General features: G+C 34.0%; 1 protein-coding gene across 1 annotated transcript in view; it reads left to right on the top strand.

The window, feature by feature from the left end:
* Window positions 1-1,062: 1,062 nt before the first annotated feature.
* The window catches only part of LOC105623690 (phosphatidylinositol 4-phosphate 5-kinase type-1 alpha), a 29,495-nt gene continuing 4,113 nt past the window's right edge, over window positions 1,063-26,444 (top strand). Inside the window, exons 1-18 of the mRNA XM_012205072.1 lie at window positions 1,063-1,177; window positions 6,404-6,438; window positions 7,897-8,025; window positions 8,456-8,704; window positions 8,773-8,925; window positions 8,995-9,159; window positions 9,265-9,480; window positions 9,563-9,789; window positions 9,874-10,006; window positions 10,147-10,234; window positions 13,239-13,301; window positions 15,325-15,402; window positions 17,034-17,087; window positions 17,871-18,242; window positions 21,992-22,199; window positions 22,548-22,559; window positions 22,654-22,868; window positions 24,289-24,389. Of these exons, the coding sequence (XP_012060462.1) occupies window positions 1,063-1,177; window positions 6,404-6,438; window positions 7,897-8,025; window positions 8,456-8,704; window positions 8,773-8,925; window positions 8,995-9,159; window positions 9,265-9,480; window positions 9,563-9,789; window positions 9,874-10,006; window positions 10,147-10,234; window positions 13,239-13,301; window positions 15,325-15,402; window positions 17,034-17,087; window positions 17,871-18,242; window positions 21,992-22,199; window positions 22,548-22,559; window positions 22,654-22,868; window positions 24,289-24,389 (2,613 nt within the window). The remainder of the gene's footprint in view (window positions 1,178-6,403; window positions 6,439-7,896; window positions 8,026-8,455; window positions 8,705-8,772; window positions 8,926-8,994; window positions 9,160-9,264; window positions 9,481-9,562; window positions 9,790-9,873; window positions 10,007-10,146; window positions 10,235-13,238; window positions 13,302-15,324; window positions 15,403-17,033; window positions 17,088-17,870; window positions 18,243-21,991; window positions 22,200-22,547; window positions 22,560-22,653; window positions 22,869-24,288; window positions 24,390-26,444) is intronic.

Here is a 26,444-nt window from a genome sequence, read left to right as displayed (position 1 = left end):
AAACGTACATCGACATTTACATTAATTAAAATTATTACATAAACGTAGAAGCGTTCTCGCAATCTGAAGCGATCACTGATACACGTATGTTTTTACTAATGTAAATGAACTTTAATCTCGATTAAACTTACTCTTCACTATTTTCTAATTTCTAGAACTAGAAAAAGATGAAAAATTAGTTAAGCCGAGATTAAAATTAAACAATATTGACAAAAAAACAGGCTTGAAAGAAAAAAGAGTGTGAGTGTATATTAACACACTCTTAAATTTTCTGGTTATTCCAGTGCTCCCTGTTCTCTAATCATGCCTTCCGCTTAATTTCGCTTCTGCAATTACGTGAAGCGTAAGAGCGCGCGAATTCGCGCGAAGAATTCAAACGTAACGACGGCGCGCTGCGATGGCATTCGAAGTTCGCCGCGCGGCCGTCTGGCGGCGCCAGTGTCATGACGCGTCGCACAGCGCCGCGATGACGTTCGGTCGATAAACGGCGGGACACGGAAGGTTCTCTGGAGGCGCTCTCTCGAGACTCTCGGCCTCGACAGGTCTCGCGAGTATCGTCGTCGTCAAGCAGTCGTCAAATATCGTGTCATTCGTGTCCCATTGCTATCAGGCCGAGACTGGAGATTTGCAACACGGGACTTTAGGCAAGATTCTCTCTTTCTCTTCGCGCATTTCGAGGAAATCGTGAGTGAGGCATATTATAACTTTACAACGAGCGGCGGAATCCGGAATCGCGGGCGCGCAGCGCGACTGATGTCGCGCGGGACGGCGCGGCGGTACTCCGACGACGACGGGTCACGTAATCAATCGTGATCGGTCGCGCGCGTCGTGAGTCGTCTACAACGAACGGGTGGCCGCCGCCCGCGGCACGGTTTTCGCGCGCCAGCAGTCCGTCGAAACATGCGTCCGTTGCGGGGCGACGGGAACCGAGCGACAACCGAGGAGGCTCCTTCGAGGAACTGTCAGGGGGACCGTCGCCACCACCATCGCCGCCGACGCCGCCACCACTACTGCCGTTACGCGTGAGTCAGTGCAGGATCGGACGGAGGCGACGCACGCAAAATGGCTTCGGGCGACAATGTGGACGTGATCGAGGTGGTCGAGACGAGCTTCCCCGTGCCGGCGCAGCCCACGGTGGATCACCTTAGACCGGAGCAATCCACCATCGAGGAGGACTGTGAGTGAATGTGACACCCGTACTCCGTTTAATCTCCCTTCTCCTCCTTGCCGCGTGCCTGGATCATCCATTGTGACCTAACCTATACCGCGATCCCGGACGCCGCGTCAGGCGTCGTTTCTCACTCGACGATGATTTCCTCGACTCTCGCGAATCACCGTGGCTGAAATCGCAACCTGATCGCGATGCTCGCGCCTCGCACGCGACCTTGCGCTACTCTCGCGTTCGATCGAAGATCCGTTTAATGTTATCTGACCGTGTTTGACAGCTATGGGTGTCACCCGACCTACAAAGCGCGAACGTGAGAGTCCGTACCTGTCGTCCGAGACGTGGGGAATGTTTGTTTCGAAATACGCTTCGCGTGTCGACGACGTGGCTCCTTTCTGCGAGTTGCGAGGTAATCGATCGATGGATAAATTTGACGGTCTCCGAACCATTTCTTCCTCCTGTCGTCTTCACGATGCAATGGATACCTTCCCATTTGATGACATAATTGACACAAGTCAACGCAAGTATCATTCTGTCTTTATTACTCATGAAATGCCAAAAAAGATGGGATGACGTTGGTGTTAACTTGTGTTAGTAATATCGAATTTGATCATTTATATTACAATTAAATTAGTGCATACTAAAAGCTGTTGTATATGAAATTAGCAAAGCTAAATGTAAAGCATAATGCATATTTTAAATAATTACCTAATAATGATACTAGGCCTGTTTTTTATCCAACGAAAAAATAGCCATCAATTAGACATCATATCGAAGTTTAATTGATGTCGAAATCACTGATATTACATATTCAATATTGACTCAACATCAATTCGATGATTCATTTTATCGCTAGACAGCTGAATTTCTTGGTTCATCTTTTCTCCTTTTCATTGGGAAAATAAAGAGAAAAAGTGAACTATGTCTGAGAAATTTAGAAAAAACACTTATTATCACGTTATTTAACAAAATATATATATTATTTCATTGACAATGAAATCAAAGTTGATTAAATTATGCCACTGTATTTGGATACTTTATATAAAATAGCCTTACAATAATACAATAATATATAATACAATAATAATATATTAATCCATTATAGTGTAAGTGATCGAATTTATCATAAATAAAAAGCATCCAATCTCGTAGCGGAATATCCATATTCATTTCGCTTGCATCATAATTCAGTAAAAATTCGTTTCGATTGCGAATAAAAGCTTGCGTGTCAAGCTGAGATTTCTCCTATTTTTCATCGTAATTTCACAGCTAATAGCTGTCAATCGTGACATCGACTAACATGGAATGGCTTTCAGGAAATTTTAAATCTCTGTATGCTCTACTGAAAAAACGTTACGAAGATGAACGACACAGCCGAGAAACTTGTTCCAGCATGATCGTCTGCCGTGTTTGTAGAGGTGATTAGTTTTTAACACACTGTTAACTTGTACTGTTGCGTTAAAAACTAATCTCCTCTACACACACGCGCACGCGCACACATGCACGCACGCACGCACGACGCACGCACGCATGGTGACAGTGCGTATTGCCATATAGTGAAGGGCGCATTTAAGGAGAATAACGTCTTCAATTTACTGCCCGAGACTTGTGTATCCTTACATAAAAACATCGCACATTCCACGCATGACACACTTTCTTTCCACGCGGCACATATTACGTAATTACACGAGATATCTAGCATTGAAAACTGCACAGCGAAGCTCGATTTGTAAAAATAACAAATACAATGAATGATCTTTGTTCTTAATTCGCATTCGGTAAATTCTATTCTATCGGGATGTCCGAAAATTGGAAACACTTAATTGAACGGATAATGCCATTGAGATCTTTTCTCGAGGAGCCAGGTTTCGTCTCTCACCATTTCATTAAAGGGGATACACTAATTAACGTTTTATTACGCGAGAATTTTCATATGTTCGTGGAATTTAATACAAGAATAAAGAAGAAAGAAATTAGGGACATATACGAGTTTCGATGTCATCGATCGAACGTTATTTAGCGAATACGTTCGGGTTTCATCCTCGCTGTTGCCATTGCTGATCCAATCAAGTATGCGAATTCCATGCTTGATTTTCACTCCGTGTTTGATTTACCAAATGATCCGCCTGATACATTGCGATTCGTTCGCCAGCACTGTTAAATTCATAATGTCAAATTCTACCCAATTTGAGTTATAATTATACTCAATTATACTTTATTCATTTAAAAAAATTTTTATTTTAGGTCGTCATTATGCTCTTATTTAATATGTCATTAATTTAATTGAAACAACGGAGTTAAATATTTTAATTGAAGAATTTAGTTTATTATTTACTAAATGCACACATTGATATGGATGTTGTTTATTTTGAAACTAAACAGTCCAGTAAATAAGCTGCCGTTATTTGTTATTTTAATGCTAAAGACGTCATTTAAACGTCAAAACGACGATAAAGCGTTCACTTTGCTGAAAATTCGATCATAGAAATGAATTAATTTACATTTTAATACACATAAGTAAAAAAAATAACAAAATGTTAACTCAAAGAATTGGATTATCAGATTCCTCTTCTGATCTTTATCGAATTCGATATATCGACACTCGCACTATACTGATAACTGAGTTAGTTCATATCAAAGGCTGCTTTATATAAAGTACATTGGTAATATAATTGTAACAATGAAACAATATTCTATACCAAATAACGCGACAATATCATTATTGAATATTTAATCGTTAAAAATATTTATATGCTTTTACATTTAACTTTGTTAATCTCATGTAGAGCAGCTTTTAGGATGCACTAATCTAGTAATGGAAATGACTGGAATTCGTTATGACAGTGAAGACAGCACACGTGGTTTAATGGGGCATCGAGCCAATGACGCTGCGAAACGGCACGTGGAAACCCGTGCTCCAGAATTCGTGTGGAGTTTGCCACACGGTCGCGATAATCCCACTATTATCGGATTCGCGCCATCCGAAAAATAGATATTTTCCCTGTCGTATAGGAAAACATCGCCTACAAAAGTAGAACGCGCATTGGAAAGTGATACTGCATGCCCGAACTGTTTCTCTTCTTCGAAAGATAACAACTTCCCCTTTATCAAGCGAAAAATTCTTCCTTTGCTTAGAAAATCCTTCGGTACTATATTTATTGACACGAATCGTACAACTTTACAAGCTACACTTTTACAAGCAAATAAGAATTTTTGTTAAACTTCGAACTATTTTTTATTTCATTCTTATATCTTTCGAAAATGGAAGAAGTTATACCTATTCTCTCATTGCGTTTTATTCTTGAAGTTTAAGTTTCGTAAAATGTCGTATTATGTAGTCAGTGACTTTAGTTCCTTCTTCCTTTTAGACTCTAGACATTTCAAATGAGATCTCTTTGTTCATCTCACATATTCTTTCTCTTAAACATTGTATGTGAAATACTCGAAATATATTATTTCTTGAGTTTTCGATAGGAATTGTGTTAAATTTTAGATTATTTTTTCATCCCATCCTTGGCAGATGAAATTGTATTCTCATTATATTTTATTCTTGAACAAGTTTAAAATGAAATTGCGATATGAAATATCATGTTATATGTTTAGTGACTTTAATTTTTTTTCACTTCTGAAGACATCTCAGCTGAGATTCTTTATTTTCTTTATTTTCTCTCTTACTACATGATACCACATAATAATCGAAATTATTTTCTGAGTTTTTGATTACATTAGACACAAAAGAACAAGAGAATATTATCTCGTTGAAAAATGTCTCTATTATCTCAAGGATGAAAACCTTAAGCGTTTACATAACACAATTCATTCTAGCTGCTTCGAAAGAAAATAGTTTCACACGTTTTTTCACGATGTATGAAACGCGACGTTCACAAACGTAGATTCTTTTGTGCAAATATCGCGTATCATGCGTAGCTTTGAGAAATTCACCGATGGTGTTTTGGCGTCGCTTTTTTACGGTTTTTGTTGTTGAAAAAAAATTAGTTTCAGCCGAACCAAGACCACTGCACGCGTTTGAATCACGAGCTCACAACGGGAGACGAGGGTTAAAAATAGAAGGCTAAGTAAGGACATCTTGGTATACCCTTATTCTACAGGCTGTGTCATCCCTAGGGCCTTTTTCACTCGATATCGCAAACCGCTATTTCCTCGCACGTACACGTGCCGCTTTTTCTACAATATCAAACTGGATATTGTATGCAGTAATTAGTTAATTCAAAATTCACTTGAAACGATAAACAATTTTTCATTAGTTATCAATAAATCTATCGATGATTCACAGACTTGTTCTGGCAACTTTTCATCTCTAAAAGCGATTATTTTAATATTTTATTTCAAGAAGTCATTATTTCAAATAGATATATGAGATGCCATCTTTTTATTATAATAAAAAAGAAACATTAATACGTTCACTTTACATTTATTTATGATTATTATTATTTATGAAAATTAATAACTTGTAAATATGAGACATTTTGTAATGATATATAATTACATAATTTATACAGTATTGCTTCTTCAATAAAATACAGGAAAGCAGAGATGCAGTAAATTTTAACAATTAATTAATCGCGTTTAATAATAAGTGTGCAATAGAAATATAATGGAATATCAGAAAGCTGTAAATAGTTTTCAGTAATACATATACGTATTGTATTATGAAAGAAGCAATCTCGCTTCAGTGAATCGATCGTGTAAAAATATCGTTGAAATCGTACATTGTTTCTACTATCTAATATTCATTTTCTTGAATTACATTTTTAAAAAATGTTGATTTCGCGTCTCTCATAGAGTCTCTCGCAGACTCAAATTTTTTTTTTATTCGTATCAATGTTACTTGTATTATATTTATATACGTACATTTTTATGAAAAATTATTTTTGAAAAATCTTTTTAACAAAAAGTGTTAGATTTCCTTATTTATTATCCCAGAATGTTTATATAAAATAATGTCTAGTTTTTATTTAATTTAACAGAATTTGTGCATGTAAAATTTTAATTTTATTATCATTTTATAGTTTTATTAAAATCTATTATATGACAAATTAAATTATTTATCATTATTTTATTAATAAAAAGAGCATTTAATTCTACGAAATTTCATATATTATATGCTTATTTTTATTACATCGCGTTATCTAACTTGAGCGCTGTTTGTTATCAAAATACATAGGTAGATACATTACTTCATACGACGTGACTAAAATGCTTTTGTTTGTTTTACAGATAAATCGACCGGAGAGAAAATAACATCATTTGATGTAAGTAATCATATCGATTTTTCTTTAACTAAATAAATGCTACTTTTAAAATATTCTCCCAAAAAATGCATGTGTTTCAGTTCAATGACAAAATCGATTTTATTTGAATATTTTACTAGACTCCAATGACTCCAATAATGTTTAAATAATTATTAGCAATTAATGTAATGATATAAATGAAAATACACGCATATATATATCTTCGTGCGCATATGTCAACTCAAAAGTCAATTCAAAAGTAAATAATAATTTCATTGTTGATTTAACAAAAAAAATTCAAATGAAAGAACTACGTTCATTCACTGCGAGTTTCAAACAAAATCCTTTGTATTCTGTTATGTCTTTCTTAATTTTATACTCCCTTATCTTCTTTCGTTTTCTAATAAATAATTAATATTTTTTATATAGATTTTTTATATAGATTGTCAAGAATTTTTATTTTTCAAATAATTTTAAAGAGGAAGCATCTATGAAAAAACCTTGATTCGTAATGTGCTGCATTTCATCATCTTTTAATTATTTTCCATTAACACTCGCTCCTTTTGCACGGATTCACATCCATATTACATTTATTACTAATCGCGATCACTTAAATGTATGCTTTTCATTGATTTTTATTCTATAAATATATTCAATGCACAATCGTGCATTATTACAATACTTTCCAAATAAAGTTCATGCCGAGCGCGTAAGATAAAATGGGAATAAAGATAATAATCTGGAACAAGTAAATTGTCTGATATCTTTTGAATTAATTCGAAATAGATCAACATCGACCATAACATAAGATTTCTTTAATCTTCTATTTACAACCAGTCGCGCCAGATATATCCTAAGTTTACTCGCGAAATCATTTCTATTTTTATACGACGTACAGATCTGCCCGTCATGGATAATTTACACTCGAGCGTCCGCAGGATCGATTCTTGCACGCTTGCAAAAGAGTCAAATTGTGCAAAATGGGTTCTCAAATTTGCGATTTGATCTTGTTATTCTCGCGAGACACGCTTAAAAATACAGATAAGAGAAATATATTATAAATCACTGTTGCACGTGAACGATTATCGCGGATATCATGCTTCGATAATCACATATTTTTGCAAAATGTATAACTAATCACAGCGATATCTATCACAACGAAGCAATATCTATGAATTCCTTTTTCTTCTTAGTTCTTATAATCATTCATGTGAATCGCGCGTAACCGGAGACATCTTCGGTATTTCCTCCGTATGGTGCTAAATACTACACTCTGCTACAACAGATAGTTTGTGATATGTGTATATACTGAGATCTTGCGTAATGCGAGCTAGCCGGAACACATAACTTGTTACATATAAATTCTCGCTGTGCGCATTTCAGATTGCATTGAATTATTATTTAAAGTGAAACTATTTTCCTTGAGTATATATTCGGTGTTAACAAGCATGTGTTATGTACTATCAATTATCTTTGCAGAGCTCAGTAGTACAACATGGTACGACAGGTGGCAAGACCCTCGTGGGGGTATCAAGAAACAAATCGGAACGAGAGAGGAAGATTGGGCATCGAAGAGTTGGAGTGGGAGGTGAAATCACATATAAGAAGGTATGAAGGGAAGAATACCAGTGTAGCACTCTTAATAGATAGTTTCTTCAAATTTTGCGCTTTGTAATCAAAGTTAAAGAGTATTATTAAGTATTATTAAGTGAAAGAGAAAGACTTAATAAGCTTATACTATATTATGTTTAGCAGTATGAGTGGTAAGATCTTTTGATGTTAATAAAAGAGATAAGCTACTTTTCTTATTCAGTTATCAATGAGAGTGATGATCAGCTACACATGTATTTACTGATTTAATCACCTGATATAAGCTTATTGCAGGAGAGATTAGACTTTCTCTACTTAATAGCATGGGACATTACTATCTTTTTCTTTATTAATATTGTAGGCATGATATAAAATTAAAATCAATAATATTTGTAATTTTATATCTTCATGATTAGTTAAAAAATATTTTTTTATTTATTTTATACAGATTCAAACAACACAAATTATGGGATCTATTCAATTGGGTATACAGCATGCTGTTGGCGGTCTTGCAAGTAAACCGGAACGTGATTTATTAATGCAAGACTTTATGACTGTGGAAACAACGAACTTTCCTAGTGAAGGGTCAAATCATACTCCAGCCCATCATTTCTCGGAGTTTAAATTTAAGAACTATGCACCTATTGCATTTCGTTATTTTAGAGATCTCTTTGGCATTCAGCCGGATGATTTTTTGGTAAACAAATCTCAGAAATTTTTTTTCTGTATAAATTAACATTATGTACTAATAATAAACCTTTTTAGATGTCAATGTGTAGTGCACCATTACGTGAGTTATCAAATCCTGGCGCCAGTGGAAGTATCTTTTATCTAACGGATGATGATGAATTTATCATAAAGACTGTTCAACACAAAGAAGGAGAGTTTTTGCAAACTCTACTTCCAGGATATTACATGGTATGTTCTAGAAGTAGATAATTACACAATATAACACTTTTTTTATAACAACAATATTATTTCCTACAGAATCTAAATCAGAATCCAAGAACATTATTGCCAAAGTTTTTTGGATTGTACTGCTATCGATGTAATAGTAAAAATGTTAGATTAATTGCTATGAATAATCTTTTACCTTCATCTGTAAAATTGCATCAAAAATATGATTTAAAAGGGTCTACATACAAAAGAAAGGTAATATTTTATATGAATATGTATAAGTATTATATTTCAATGTATATAATTTTATTTATATTATATAATTTATTATTATAATTTTATTTATATTAAAAATTCTAGGCATCGAAAACAGAACGTTCGAAGTCTTCACCAACATATAAAGACCTAGATTTTATAGAACATCATCCAGAGGGTATCTTTTTAGAAGCCGACACATATGGTGCATTAGTAAAAACTATTCAACGGGATTGTCGTGTATTAGAAAGTTTCAAAATTATGGATTATTCTTTACTTGTTGGAATCCATAATCTTGACCAGGCTGCAAAAGAAAAAGCTGTAAATATCACATGACATTTTTCATATCACGTAAATGTCAGTATATATTTGTCTTTATACACATATACATAATATATTATAGCAAGAACAAAGATTATCGGCAAGTGCCGATGAAGAAATTGATGAAATGGGTGGCGAAAGTGACGGATTCATTCAATCTGAGAGAGAAAAACAGAAAGAGGATAGAATAGGCGCTGCTGCTTTAAATCGATCACGTAGTATAAATCGTCAAAGATTGGTTGCTCATAGTACAGCAATGGAAAGTATTCAGGCTGAGAGTGAACCAATAGATGAAGAGGATGATGTACCGTGAGCACGATATGTTTAACTCTTACATGGATGTGTTAATATGTTTTTAATTATAATAAATTTCATTTTTAATGTTCCTAACAGTTCAGGTGGCATTCCTGCCAGAAACGCGCGTGGTGAACGTCTTTTATTGTTCCTTGGAATTATTGACATTTTGCAAAGCTACAGGTTGAAAAAGAAACTGGAACATACGTGGAAATCGATGATACATGATGGGGTAAGTGATGTATATATATAGCACACATGCGCGCGCGTAAATTTATAGATTTTCTTTTAATTATCATACTCTCTTTGACTTCCTTTTATTGGTCTCAACGTCCTATTGTTAATATAGAAGAAATGTTCTTATTTTTCAAGGACACTGTATCAGTGCACCGACCAGGATTTTATGCACAACGCTTTCAGGATTTCATGGCCAAGACAGTATTTAAGAAAATACCATCACGTAAGTACCATCCGAATCAACCTGTCCTAACAAGTTTGACTACAAGATTACACTCAGCAAAACTCGCTAATTTATGAGTATTTTCATGCTTACTTACCTATCAGTAGTCATTGTTTTCTGGTTGATCACATTAATTCGGTACATTAGACAAGAGATAATTGACTTCCTACAAAGGTAGAAAATAAGTTTTAGCTGTAATTAGTAACTAGTCATTGTAAGATATTTAAATTGAAAGTCAAAATCTTTTTTGTTTATAATAACAATATCGATATTGTGATTCAACCATATACAATGCTATCGAATTGTATTTTTTATTGAGGCATTTGAGATATATTTTAAACATTTAACGAGACGAAAAATGAGAGTAGGACAAAAAAATATATTATAAATGAAGCTCAAAACTGGTACTTACAATATATATATATATAGTGATATAATTAGTAAGATACTTATATTGTTACTTAAAAAGCATATACCAATCCTCATAGACAGCAGTAAGCCGTAAGCTAGGAACATATATTTTTTTTCTTGTTACAATTTGCTACAAAACTCGTTTACTTTATTTGTATAGTTACATGTTCTTTTATCTAGCGTGTAACAAACTTATTAACGAATTGGAACATTTAGGACACCCAACAAAATATATATTAGCTTCCACAAACATATTACTCATACTACTATTATCAGGATTGACACAAGCGATGCCAGTTTTAATAAATACTCTAGTTATTTATATTTTAAGAATGTTGAAAGCGCAAGTCGGCGACTCAATTTTGTCCTAACAGATTTTATCACAGATTTAGCCGTCCAGAAAAATGTTCTAACGATTATAATAGCGTTATAAGATATTTGAGTGACTGCAGAGAATGCGACAAATACTGTGCGGATATCCGAAAATTATCTAGACGTGGTGCTTGCATCAATATCATGATTCTATTCAAATTTTATTCATCTATCAGTGCCTTGCGTAAGTTAATGAAATATCATGCATAATTAAAATTATTTCTTGTTAAATAAGAATAATACGCTTTTTATCTCAACGAATGCGATATCAATAGAATTCAATCCGATCCAAAACAGAACTTTTCGGATACCTGCATTCGTTTCAAATCAATGCTGTGAATAAGAATATTTTGGGTTTATGAGTGTCAATTGATCATTTTTGGGTTTTGTTTTGGTGTAACTAATTGCTAACACAATACACGTTTGTATATTTTATTATATAATTTTTCTATTATTTATGATAATTTTTATTTTTAAGTTCAACCGTATTGTGCATTTCATATTTTCTTTCGATACACAATTTTTTTTATATATTTGTTTAAAAAAAGAAATAGTGAATTACCAATCACTGGTGTCCACAGATATAGCTGAGTATTTTTTTATATATCGATATTATTAATCTTGACTTCCATTAGTATTCTTGTACATTAAATTTTATTCCGAGCCATGTTTGAAAAAAACAATTATCTTAAAGCAAAATTTTTATAAAATGTTATATAGAAGAATCAAATATTTTTTGCTTATTAATAACTTTTTCTTGATATAGTCTATAATATAGCTGAAGATATGTATGCATCTGTTAGTGTACAGATTATCACAATTACGATTTCTATCATTTAGATTTTTCAATCGATCAATAAATATCATGTGCCAAAATTTTATATGAAATTTCTTTAATGTGTCAAGGATAAATAAATCTTAATGAAAAAAGTTTCTATTTTATCGATGCGCCAAAGCAATCATTGATATTTTCAGTTCATCAGAGCTTGTTAGTACAAAAAGATATAGTAGAACGCATGAAATACATCCGAGCATTCAAGTAGCATATTTAATACAGCTTCAAAAAGAAAAAAAATGCATGCCATAATTTTCTCGACACAAAGGATCTTTATAGAAATGCTAGTTTTGTGCGGTCTATGTATCTGTAGAAAAATCTCTGCGATATATAAATAATGTTGAACGTATATATTTTTGGCAATAGTAGCAAATGTAGGACCGCGTGGGTGTACGAGATTAATTACAAAAAGAGTGCGAGAGTGTGAGAGCGAGAATAATCGGTAGAAGTAGAATTTTTTTTGTAAAAATATTCAGCTATTGACTGAACGTGGGCACCATTGTACATATTTATATATTTTACAATAAACATTTTCGCTGTTTACAACTTCATTTCATTTATGAGCCCACCCGTACACTTATAACTTACTGTACTATTACTTTTACTACTACTACTATTACTACCACTACTACTTTAACTATTATTACTACTACTGTTACTGTACTGTTACTATTACTACTAATGCTATTACTGTTACTATCATTACTTTTGCTACATTAGTACTATTACCATCATTATTGACGTCGTTCCTTATTATGACATACATTCCCTAGTAATCGTTCATATTAAGTTTTTTTGCACCATCAGCGGGTTACACTTTGTATATTGTCTTAATATCGTGCAATGTGTTTGTTGTGTTACGTACGTTTGCGTTTTGTTGATCACCTATCACTTATACTTTATCATATGATTAAACAAATTACAATTGACAGCCCAAACATCTTAGGGAAAGTCATATAATTAGTGTAATATATTTTTTAAATTATCATACGTTAAAACATCATTTAAACAGCAGAAACTTGAGTCGCATAAATCTTCGAATGCAACAAGATTCAATTAGTCTTGGATAATAACTTGTGCAACGGTATCTACGATATTAATTTTTCCTATCCGAGTACACAAAAGAAATATAAGGTCACTTTGTATTTCAACTTTCAACATATTTGGAAATTAAGTGTATCCTGATTTTTCTTTAATGTTTCTATCTATTCTCGGCAGTCCCTATGATTTTATCATTCGTTCAATGATTCGGTACATAATCATATAAGCGGTATTAGCTAAATGTTAATGTTTCTCTCTGTGTCCCGTGCACTTCTTTTCGTGTCAACTCCCAATGACCTCATCTGACCTGCTACCGATCGAAACTCGAAAATTGAATACCAAAAGTGGACCTGCCTGAGATTAAGGGGAATCACCGCAAATTCCGTAACCTCGTCACCAGCTATATAGGTAACTCTGTCTATGTGTGTGTCCATCTGTCCATTTGTGTACGAATGTTTGTTTTCACAAGATCCTCTGCCTGGATATGTATTTCTTCTTATGAATGATTTGTTTTTCATGTTCTATTCATTATGATTTTACAATATGTGGATTTATTTCACCTCTTATGTACACACAATTTGCATTGAGCAGATAAAATCTATCACAACTTTTGTCACAATTTTTTAGAAGAATTTGAATAATTGTTTTAAAATAATTGCAAATATAATTTACAAAGTTAATATTATATTTCTCTGCATGTGATATATTCAAAGATAAGATAAGAAGGTATTCATTATATTAGAATGTTACATGTTTATTTTTATATTTTTTTACCTGATGAATTAAAATTGAAAGGAATATAACAGATTAGAATAGATTAGATAACCGATTTAGAAAAGTCAATTACACACACACATCTGAGAAGTTTGTTTACATTTTATAATATGAATATTTGTTTTACACACTACAATTTTAAACGCAACTTTTTATATTTGTTACTAACACATGATTTTTTTAAACTTGAATATTTATACTGAAAGTATTTGTTAAGCAAACTAAGTGAAATTAGCAGCAGAATTATGCAAATGAATCTTTTGAACATCTTTGTGAGTATGTTTCTTATTTATGATTTTCGCTTGTGCTTATGAGAATTGTATGCCTGATACATGTATTTTTTTATCACTCTTCGCACATATATCCGTTCTCTGTTTTTCTGACATATATTTTGCAACACACAGCTCAAGAATTTTATTATAAATCTAGGTCATTCTTCTCTCAATATATCCAAGAATAATATCTATATATATAAATATATACTTGTTATAGATGATGAACTCTTCACCCTTTCCCTACACTATATTTTTCTACATCTCACAAAAAGATGAATTCCTTAAAGAGATTTCGATAATTGCGTTTTATTCAGTATGTTCCACTTAATTTCTCTATCTATAAAACTCTAAAATCCTAAATTTTCCTTATCACATTCGGTATCGTGCAGCAATTAGTTTAGCCTAGACATACCCTACAATCACAGCACGGACCGATAAATTAATGGATAAAAACGTCTGCGCAATTTACAATGAAATCTAGTTGTTACGTTTGCATAAAATGTACATCTACAGATTCCAGCACAATTTTCTCATGTACGTATATTCTTTTTCTGTGTAATTAATTAGGCATGGAGTAAAACGTAGCACATACAGGTGACAATTGCTAATCATACAAAAAGTTTTCGCTTAAAAACAAGCGAGGCCATGTTTAAATGTTGTCCGCTTGACTATATTCTCATTTATTCACAATATATGTTATTTTATGCCTGCGATTAGTAAAATATAAGTATTTTTATATAATAAGAACATATATACTATAGTTTAGAATGTGTTAATAAATAATAGAATAGTATAGTCATAGACTGAAAAAAGAATTAAATTTTATACAGGCTTAGCAAATGCAGTTCTGTAGTAAGATTTGTCATTCAAACAGAAAAGTTAAATATTTAAATTATGAACGAAAGAACTATTGCGATATGTATAAAAATTTATCTATTTTTTTTATTAGAATTAATAAATAGATAAATTGACCATGTAATATAAAAGCACTTATTTAAAATAAATAAGATAAATTATTGTAGATAGATTGCGATTTTAGCTGTGTATTTTTATATCTTTTTGTAATTTTCTTTAGAATTCATAGTAATATTGCAATACTGCAAAGTAGAAATTATTTTATATAATTATTGTAAAAATTGAATAACCCGATTTATGATATTCTACTAACAATTAAGTTTATGATATTTTTAAACTAAAACAAATTAACGAGACAAAGTCAATAAAATGTTCTTCGATTCTTGCTGATGTCAGTTTTTGTAGCGTTTTGAACCCTTTTGATAGGCGTATTTAACACGTATTTTTATAGTGGTTTTTAAAAATGAATTTGTTTAGTTCACACAGCTTACGTAAGAAATTATAGCATCGCATACTTTATGTTGCAGCTTTGAAACATTCCCCATCGAAGAGGAAAAGTATAAGCAGACCATTGAGGCCGCTAGAGGGTGACTTTGATTCAACTGGTAAGTTAAATGCGTTTCTTTCAAACTCAAATAATTTTTTTCCGATTTTCTATCATTCAAAAGTTCTCTACGCTTGTTCATGATATCACGCGAGAAATTGATCGGTTTTCGGAACGTCATCAGTAACAGACCGTAAATAATAATTATTTCGCGTTTTTTAGTAACTGGATATATATTCTTTAATATTCATCTTCAGCGTGTCTAAAATAATAAATTGTAATGAGAGAATTGATTAAAGTAACGTCCGATTGCAAGTAAAATATATTAGCATCGCGACTGAGAGGTTTGGACGTGAATTCCGAAAATCGTGCCGAAAATTTCGACAGAACGTTTTCACGGTTCTACCATTAGCTTTGCGCTGGATTTCACTGTAGCCAGGCACAGCGATCAGTGCAATAAACTTAGTTGCGGCATTCCCAAGTTACCCGCTTCTAAAGCATTCACGACAATATCGATATGCGAAGACATCGAGAGTTCTAGGTGAAGTTCCGTCCGATCCTATCCGATCTTCCTGTCCTTTGCTCCACGTTGGTTTCCTATGGATACTTCTCTACACACATGAAAAGCGTATGTACATTTATTATAATCTCTAATTGTTTAGTAGAATTTTAATTCGCACTACAAAGGCGCACCTTGTAAAGAAATCAATATTCTCAATCTCACGTTTTTCTTTTACTGATGAATCAAAAGTTTAGAGAATTTTATCAACAGAAATGTAAGTCTGTACATATCCATATCTCGCACGGGCTCAAGTCATCGTCAGCGACGAACAAACGGTAAAATCGGTGTAAATACTAAATGCAAAATTATGTTGTATAACGGAGAGAGAAAGCAGAGAATTGCTGCATTTTATATCTTCTTAAATTTATATTTTACCTGGCAAAAAGTTCCACAGACACATACCTTTGCATCTCGCGCGATCCTTCTCACTTCATCTCTCCTTGTATTCCCACAATCAATTCGTTTACCATCCTATATATATATATAAAACTTTTACATCGTGAATGTCCGTCAATCGTTTGTTTCCCTGCCACATAAACGTCCCTCGTTTGAATCCTCGGGATTCTGCCTCGGGACTCTATCGGCCAACGAGATGTGACAGAGAAACTGGAACCGCGATTTCGATGGGGTTTGCTTTTATCGTGCTTCGCTGCAAATGAAACGCTTGAAGGAACGTTGCGAACCCAATGATGAAGCAGGGTTTGAATGACAATCGCAGAATCGTTCGATTTTGATGCTATAGACATGCGAAAATAACTCCTACAATTTTATCGAATCGGAATTGGATCGAATATGAAACACATATTTTTTATGCATTCGATAACTCTGTCGTTGCTGCCTCGCATCGTTTCAAACCCTACGGCAAAGAGATTTCATAACGCCGAATATAAGATTACCTTAATCAATTATTGGCACAATATTGCCTAAATATTGTTCCAATATATTTCCAATGTTTAATCAATATATTGCTAATAAATTGCTAAGACATCTTGTGCTTGTAACGCGCTTTCGGCACTGATGAATGGCTTCGGCGTTTTCGGGTACTCTCGAAATCCGTGATGAGTTTCTCTGTCCGATTAAGACCTGGATACGTATCACAATACGGTACATGGTGTTATATGGTGGTTTAGCGGTGGCGGCAACTGGAGGTTCGACAATGCATGCTACATCACCTACAAAGGCCGGTGAGTCTTATACAATCACTTACTCTCGTAATGTACAGTTGTTTATTGTGTATCATGTGAAACCATTTTCAAGATTGCGTCGCGATGTCGCGAAAATGTACCATTATCTTTTACAACGGTATTACACTCGAAAAACGTGAATATATCGTATTTTCTTTGTTCAAAAAGTAAATACAATAAATGTGAGAAAAATTTTAAGAATCGTGTATAAATTGTTCTCTATCTGATCTATTTAAAATTGAGTGTATTTAAAATTAAAGATGAAAGTTAATGAATTGAAAATAATTTAATTAATTATCCGTATTGCAACAATATTTGTTATAAATCATGTGTCATTTATCGCTTTAATTAGAATTGCAAGTAATTGTTTTGAACTGTGCAACGTAAATTCGACGCATTTGTGAATCGCGAAAATGTTACCAAAGAGATTTTATTTATTATATCATTATGTAATAATCATAGGATAAAGTGAACTTCACATATTACATTGGTACTTGGAACTTCTTTTTAATTACAAACATATATATATTATGATAAATCGCGATATGTATAAAATATTGCTGTTGCACTCGTGGACCACTCTCGTAAAACGAACCAGTCAGAAAAGAATCGACGTTGCACGGTTCTCCAATCATTCGACTTCTCTCATCCGGCTTCTCTGTTTCTCTCTTTTCTCCTGTCTTTCTCTCTGTCTTCCCATCCCGCGCCATCGCGACGCGGCATACGCGACTTTCCTCGTTGAACCCTTGGATGGCCTCGAACTACCTTGAACGACCACGGCAGCAGTTAGCTCGCCCGATCCTGCGATCAGCGCAACGAACGTGGCGGCCTCGGTGCCGATTGCCACCTCCACCCCGGTTAACCTTGCCGCCGGTCCGCTGAGTCCGCCCCCATTGACCTTAGCCGCTGGTCAAGGTCCACATCACGAGCATCCGCCCGGGGCCGCCCCCACGGTCAAGGTTACGAGTTACCCGGCCGTACTGAAGGGTAGAAGCGCGGCCAGTCCGCCGAACCCGAACCTGGTGCCGTCCGGCAAGATCCCACCTCCAGTGCCACCGCGGGGCACGGGCGCCTCGAGGACCGCCAGGTCCTCCGAGGATCACCGGGCGGCCAGCACCGCCGCCTCGACGTCGTCGTCGGTGACTTCCAGCCGAGGTGATGAAGCAGCCATAATCACGAGATATCGCTTGCATGACAGTTCGTGCGACCTGCACCATTCGCTCCTATCTGACCATTCCTGTACTTCTACTTCTATCACCACCGCTAAAACCGTGGCCTCTACTATCACTGCTGCTACTTCTATTAAAACTACTTCCGCGACCTCGAATGCGTTGCATGCTCATACATCAACATCCAATACTTGCCGCGTCACTCATCGCGATCGTGTCGGTGGAGAAGCCGGACGGATTCGACCGATGGACTCGATTCAGCATTGGCACACTCAAGAACTCGACGAGGATGAGGAAGAATTTATCAGCGTGGTGAAGATAAAGGACGCTTATTTTATTAAGACTAGTCTGCATCCTCTCAGACCAGATAGAGGAATTCGTCGATCCAATCGCTTGAAAGACTTCAATGAAACGGATAACGATAATTATAAAGTCTCAAAGAAAGATAAAGAAAAAAAGGCGACACCAAGACGGATCATCTAGCGAAGTTTACATACTCTTTAAATCCAAGCTCTCGAGCTGATCTCATGAATTACAAGATGTCGCGCAAGGACAAGAAATATTCTGAGACATATTATGAGAGAGTAAAGAGAAAGCACAAGAATCTTGAAGCGTCTATCACAACGATCACGACAGTATCGCATCTTCGTAAGCCAGTGGAAGATGCGAGAACGCATCATATGCATACATCTTATAGGCTGGAGGCTGCTGAAGAATGGACTAATTATAAGCAAAAAATCTTAAAATTCGCGTCAGTTAAAAAAGATAGTATTTTGCTGCAAAAAATTCGAGAAAAATCTAAGAGAAGGAAACGACTTGCGCCGGAACCGTCGATGAAGAAACGAACATCTAAAAGGGAAACTTTTAATGGAAATTTAGCTGAAAATGAGAAAACAGGTGCAAAAAAAGAAAATGAAAAATTGTCTTTGAAAATGAGTTCTCTAGGAAATAAGAGTGATTATCAGATTCAGGAGAAAAGCAATAAAAATGACACAGATTTTATAAGCAAAAGGAAGGAATCGGCAATCAGTTGTGATGAAACGAAACAGAATTGCCCTTCTGGCAGAGATAATAACTATCTTGATAAGAAGAAGAATATCTCTAAGAATATAAATGATGAACAAATAAATAATAGAGGTGGATTCAAAGGAATTTTTGCAAATAGTTATCGTGGTAAAGCTGAAAACATAGAAGATAGGATAGTTCATGAAGGGATTAGTAAATTCAATCGACAGGCTAATGAGAGATTTAAAAAATATAAAAACGAATCTCCCAAATCCGACCATAAAAGCTACAATGGAAATTCCTATTTTTGTGAAGAAGAATCTTCATTTGATATTAAGAAGACCAATTCGAAAGTTGTGAACCGAGATAAATTGCTGAGTACAATCAAGAGAGAAGAATTCATATCTTCCTGTTTCGACGATATTCGAAATAGGAATAGCGATGTTCTAAAATGTTCCGTTTTCGAAAGAGTGAAGAACTTTGAGAAGATTAAAATGGATATGAGAGATAAAATGAAGGATGCTCGGCGAGAAGTGCACTTGGATAATTTGAACTATGGAAATGAAATTAGCGCTATTAAACAAAAATTTGCACTGCCGGTTAATGAAATTCGATTAAATCAAGAAGAAAAAATCGTATTGAAAGGAAGATTAATTAATACCGATGTTAACAAGAGACAAACATTTAAGTCTCTTTCGAGTGGCCATTGCGACGATTTATCGTCGTTTAATTCAGAGTTTGGAATGTTAAAACCGAATGTTTCCTTTTTACATACTTATCGAAAGATGCGATCGTTTACATAAAGACATAAATTTCTTGGTTGCTAATTTTAGCAAAGCGATTTATAAAGGTATTAATAACGATAAGTCTTGACGTTATCCAACTGATGACGATTGTCAACTGCGTAAACGATAGTATACAAAATTTCTTTCCGAATTTATAATCTTATAAAAGAGATTCGCAGCTTCCAACTTTATGAAGAAAAAAACTACAGCTTTCATCTTTCTTCACTGAATACTTATGACGTAAAATGTTTTGATCTCTTTTGTATCATTATTGCATGACAAAGCATACGTTTTGACAATTATTTTTTGCATATCGTCGTCTCATATCTCAGATTATGATAACAGTATTTTATTTTCGATAATCATCAGGATTAGCGAAGATGATGTGCTATGTTTACCATTAAATGTTTGATTATCGTTATTAATAGAAGAGAGTAATCTGTGTTGAACTAATATCTTGCTATCTCTTTTCCACGTCTGCGACGTTTCAATGTCAGTCGATTTAAGACATCGACGAGGTATCACTTATGTATAACAAAAAAAATCGTTGTCGAGTTCTCCCTGCTTATTGTGTAAAATTATATGATTGATTGAGGTTTCTATTAGCTCAAGTATCGTTCGAGTTTTGTTAGAAACTGCATGCATAGAATTTCATTGCCACCAATGACGAGTGAATAAACGCAATGTGTTTTACAGGAAATAAAATTTTACTTATACGCGTTATTATTCTCAGAACAATATCTCTTTTGCTTTTGTTGCTAATTTATTTCGTGTAATCTGATATCCACCCATTTAATTGCGTTTATTTACCTCCTAATCGTATTGTATTTAATCGACTTGTCCTGAAGTTTAATAAATTGTTTAGTAGTAATTTATCTCATGTAACATAAAAGGATGTTTATACGAAACACATTGATGATGTAGTAACGTATAAAATTGAATCTATTCTGCATACTTTAATTAAATTTAATTAAATAGTTAATAATATAAATTTTATGTTGTACTTTCATAAATATGTATAAGTGAAATACTTTAATACTTGTCTTGCTTCTATCACTTTTGAAATAAATGCTTTATATTGACATTTTCAACATTTTTAAAAATGCAATATTCTTAGATAAATGATATTATCGCGACTCTTAAAATTTGGTTCATCAAATTTTGCTAGCTTGCCTTCTTAGAAATGTTGGAAATTTTGCTCTGCATAGTTTTTTCGCTGCGTATATACAATCGCCCTTGGAAATTTTATAATTATCTTCCTCTTTATATCTTCTTTATCTTTCTCTTTGTATTAAATATTAAAAGTTATTTATCCTAAACTTCCTCAATTATATTCATATACAGACGGGCAGAAGAATTAATTCATTGTGGAATTAGAAAAAATATCATCACTATTTTAAATGCACATGTTAAAAATTTTGATTAATCAGAAATTGTACAGCTAAATTCACATATAGGATGGTTTATAATTTGGAGTATTTGTTGAATTAATCTTTATGAATCTGCATAAATATATAAAATTAACAAATGATAGATATTAACTTTATACCATCTTATATGATGAATTTTTCTTTTAATAATAATCAAGTTGTCAACAAATTAACATATACAAGTCAATATAATGTTATGAAAAATGTTCCCAAATCTTTCAACTTTTTTTGCAAATACAAAAAAATATATTAGTACTTTTCAAAAAAGAGAAATTGAAATATAAAAAGAGAAAGTGAGAAATATATTTATCCTAAAATACTAAAATCACAATTCAAGAAGTAAATCATAATTTTCTGCCAGTCGTTTTTTGTAAGCATATATAGATGTGATTATTATTAGTGTAAATACTGTAAACGGATCTCTTATCTCAGCCATCCTTTGCCATTCCACTCTTACCTATTATTTCAGCATTTGATTGTATTAATTAGGGCTAATTGTAGCGCGCTTTTTGTAGGTGGCACCCTTCCTTCCACCTGCTCCACCCCGCCCCCGCCCTTTGATGATGCAGTCCACTCGAACGACCAAACGTTGGCTTCTGGTGGTCACCTTCAGCAAAGCGGCGCAACTCCTATTCTTACGAGCAATCTGTTCTCTACTCATTCCAAACAAAATAAGGTTGTTCATCACGTTACTCTCACCAAGACGTATCACGACACTGTAAGGTGAGTACACTCTTCTGCCAATTACTATCATTGATAATTTTGAAGTACCTCAATTCTCAACCAGTAATAAAATCAACAGAATAATATTATTTATCATTTTTTCACATGAATAAATTAAAGATAGCTAATAAATTTAGTATAAAATAATAATTTCAGTGATGCATGCAACTAAGAATAGATTGACGATCAGATGCAATTAATAAAACATGTACACAGAGATACGTCTTTACACTGCTTGAATTTTTTTTATATTATCTATATTTAGCCTGAAATATATTTTATGCTTGTCTTCGCACTTTGCACGCATCTAAACAACATTTTTTCTTTGCTTTATTACGGCAACCTCAGGAAAAGGAGAATGTTAGTATTTGATTTTAATTTAATCACACATGATTATTCGATTCCCTCAGCTTATCGGCTGAGGCTTAAACATGATGAACGAATTTATTCTCAGCATATCGGACGTGCATTTGGAGAGCAGCGGTAGCGGTAGTGGCAGTGGCGGCAGGGAAACCAAGTCGTCACTGAGTGTCGAGAGTGGCGGCAGCAGCAGTCGAGGTGGCGGCGGTCTCACATGGACCCCACCGGCCGGAAGTGCTGAGGGCTCGACGCCAACGTGGACCGAAGGCACGCCATCCTTCACCGAGAGCTCCAGCAGTGGCGACATAGGTAAGTTGCTCTACGCGTTGAACATCTACTATGGCTCCTAAAGGATACTACCATGAGGACTTCTCGGCTTCTTCTGCTGATGCCTCCTCTCTCTTCCCCTTCGAACACTCCAACGAGGAGTCGCTCGTGCGAGAATAAACATAGACATTATATTGATTCTCGCTGTTGTTTAATTATCGAGTGTTAATGTAGATCTTCTAAACTTTCTAAGTGATTTTTTAGATAGTTGCCTTTTTGTGAGAAAGATATATATATATTAGGAAAGCGATTTACTTTTCTAGAATTATATTACATTGATTCTATGAATCTGAAACTTTTTTATAAGCTTTTTTTTATTTCTGATTGATATAAATTGAATGATGTAACAGAGTCAACAACATTGACAATCATGGCGAAAGATCTTTCTATCTTGTTAATATTGTAGAGTTATTGGACACTTGAATAGTATGTATTGAATGTTTAGCTTATGAAAAAAATTTAATTTTTCTAAACACTAAACATCTTATTTTTTAATATATTACATACATTGTTTTCATCAATTTTCAAATTATATGTATTATGATTTTTATTTATTGTTATAACATTTTTTTTAAAAAAGGAAAGCAGATTTTTTGAAATTAAAATAATATGACATAATTGTCTCGAAATATATATACCTAAAATATATGAATGCAACAATTAAAAATAAATGTTTAACTTTAATGTTATTGTAACTAATATTATTGTTGTGTAATATCGATTATGCTTCAAGAGTGTTAGTCAAATGCGAAAATATTTTCATTCGATTATGATTCTATAATCAATCAACATTGTTGTTCTGTCTAGTCCTGTGTAGCTAATTTAAATAAAGCTTTGTTAAAATACCTGATAACTATGAAAGAGACAATAAAGGAAAAAAAAATACGAAAACGCGAAATTTCACTTCTTCGTCACTCTTCATTGAATCCTATCTACATGTTGATTTTATTTTTCTATTTTCATTTGTATACGTTTTCTGATTTTTGAAAATTTCTTAGGACTTCTAGCAGATAAGTTTTGATCTTTGTCTATATTTTTTTTATCTTCTCTACTATTGACTTGCGCAATTAGTTCACACGCTTCTTCTTATGTATAGACAACACAGTTTCTTAAATGCACATTTCATGTTTCGCCTCAAAATTGCAAAATCTCGAAAAAAAGGCACAAATTTTGAATCACTTTTCATTTAAAATCATTTATACAAATGCTATGCATATGTCTCGTGTAATATTTTGCACTGTGACAAATACATATTTTAAAATTTCTTAATTTTATGCAGTTACGAATATAGAACTAATTTGGAGATTACACTATCGCTCGAGATACCTCTTGTCTTCCGTTAATGGTAATTTACGAGGACCAATGATATTTTTTGCACGATGACGATTAACGATAATTTTAGGTTGCCCGACCACGCCAATCAAGGGTAATCAACGTCAGGATGACGGTGGAAGGATCGCGGCCACTGTGGAGGAGGCCCTAGCGAGTCTCACGACTGAGATGGTAAGTCCTAATTCATTTCGTTGACCGATCGGACACAAGATATAGCTGAGGCAATGGAGAATCATGCTGACACATCGTATAAATTTATAAATTTATTTTATATTTAATATACTTCCATGAAATCAGTAACACAGGAGAGGGATTACAAAATTGAGTTTTTGAAGAGAAAAATTTATTTTGTGAAGAATATCCTTTTCATATGTTTTTTTTATTTCAATAATTCTATATTTTTATTAATGTGATTCCGTATTATACGAGTATATAAATTTTTATTTACAAGGCAATTTTACTTAAATTATAATTTTATTGCTATAATTTGATTGACATGTTTTTGTAGTCTCTTATCACATCATAATAATACTATCATGATTGTCTATTGCTACCGCTATATTCATGAACAGACGATTTATACGAGATGGTAAGTTTGCGATCGTCAGTGGCCGATTGATCGAATTATTTAAACGTGTTCTCCCCGAGTGACCGAGGCTTACCGTAATTATTAAAGGTAGAGTGCGACATATCATAAAAACTTATCGAATGGTAATTGCATCTTCAAGTCCTTTTAACGTCCCCTTAAGTATTGCAGGATTTTCCAGGATAAACCGACTAATCGCGATCCGCATGGAGCGTCCCAAGCTGAATTTCATTTCCTAAAAATGAGATAAAAGCACGCGCTCGAAAATGCCATTGTCGATATTATTCTCGAGATGTGTCACATCGAGATCACTCATATGACAAACGTGTCGATGGTGCGTATTCTTTGTGGCGTATTCTCGTTACGCTACGGCAGGCATTTTTATTAAAAAATAAACAAATACTTTATCAGGACTGACGAAATGTAAAAATATGTGCGTGAAGTGTACATGTCAGCATGATTTACGCTTCGCGATATTCTTTATCGCTTCTCGAAGAATCGCGTCGAACATTTCGCAGCTGAAACATTCAACAATTCTATATAATTGTTCTATTCTGAACAAAAAAAAAGATTATTGCTTAAAGGTCGTAGAAGAAGCGAAGTATCTCGCATAATCGTCTGCAACTCAGTAGCGAAAATAGTTAAAAATATCCATCGATTCTGAGAGAAAGAGAGAAAGAAAGGAAAGATAGCCATGAGCTACTCTCCTCACTTTTGAGGACAGGTCTGTGTCTCAGCTCTCATTAAATTCATTCTGACAGAAACGAACGGCCGCTTTGGAACGCTCCATGCGAGAGAGTCAGACTGTCTGAACGCTTTGTCTATTTTCCTGAATCAGGAGATACTGCAGCGCGAGTGAATGCACGACTCTCGTCCTCCTTCGTCGTCTCGTGCGCAACGTGCTCAGTGGGTGATCTGCACCGCCGTAGCGACAAATCTTCGAGAAAATGAGAGAGAGAGAAAGAGAGAATGGGTGACTGTGTGAATGATACGGTAACGAAATGCAGTTTAACCCTTGATTGGTCGCGTTGGAATAGGTTGCTAACTTTGTCCGTGTAATTCAAGCTTTTAACAGTCACATTTAATTTTACTCTTGGTATCAGTGTTGGTAGTGTTGGATTTCTTTTCACAGAACATGTAACATTATGCTTTTTTAAAAGTCTGATCTGTCATTCTTCTCATGTTTCACTCTTTTTTGTCGTCATTGTCCCTACCGGATTCTCTTAATTCTCCTCGTTTTAACATTTCGCTTGTCAATTATTCAATATACTTACACTCTCTACTTAAGTCACTCTCTGTTAGACAGAGAATGACTCAAAATAATTAATTTGGAATTGATATAAGAATATTTGTTTAATCCTGCATTTGATCGCAAGACTACTTAAGGGTTAAAAATAAAGAAAAATGATATGAATTCATCGAGGATCGAAGCGAATATATGATCTGTTCTGAATCGAGATTGCAAGGATTATCGATCATTCCATTTTGATGGCGAGTTTGTTATTCATTTTATATATATATATATATATATATATATATATATATATATATATACGTACTACTATAGTAGTAGTTAACGTTACGTACGTACGTACTTACTTACTAACTAACTATCGTTACGGTTAGGTAAGTAACGTAAC

This window comes from Atta cephalotes (genome assembly GCF_000143395.1).
Source record: "Atta cephalotes unplaced genomic scaffold scaffold00062, whole genome shotgun sequence".
NCBI lineage: Eukaryota > Metazoa > Arthropoda > Insecta > Hymenoptera > Formicidae > Atta > Atta cephalotes.
The sequence above is the reverse complement of the archived record's forward strand: the minus strand, read 5'-3'. Positions and strand labels throughout refer to the sequence as shown.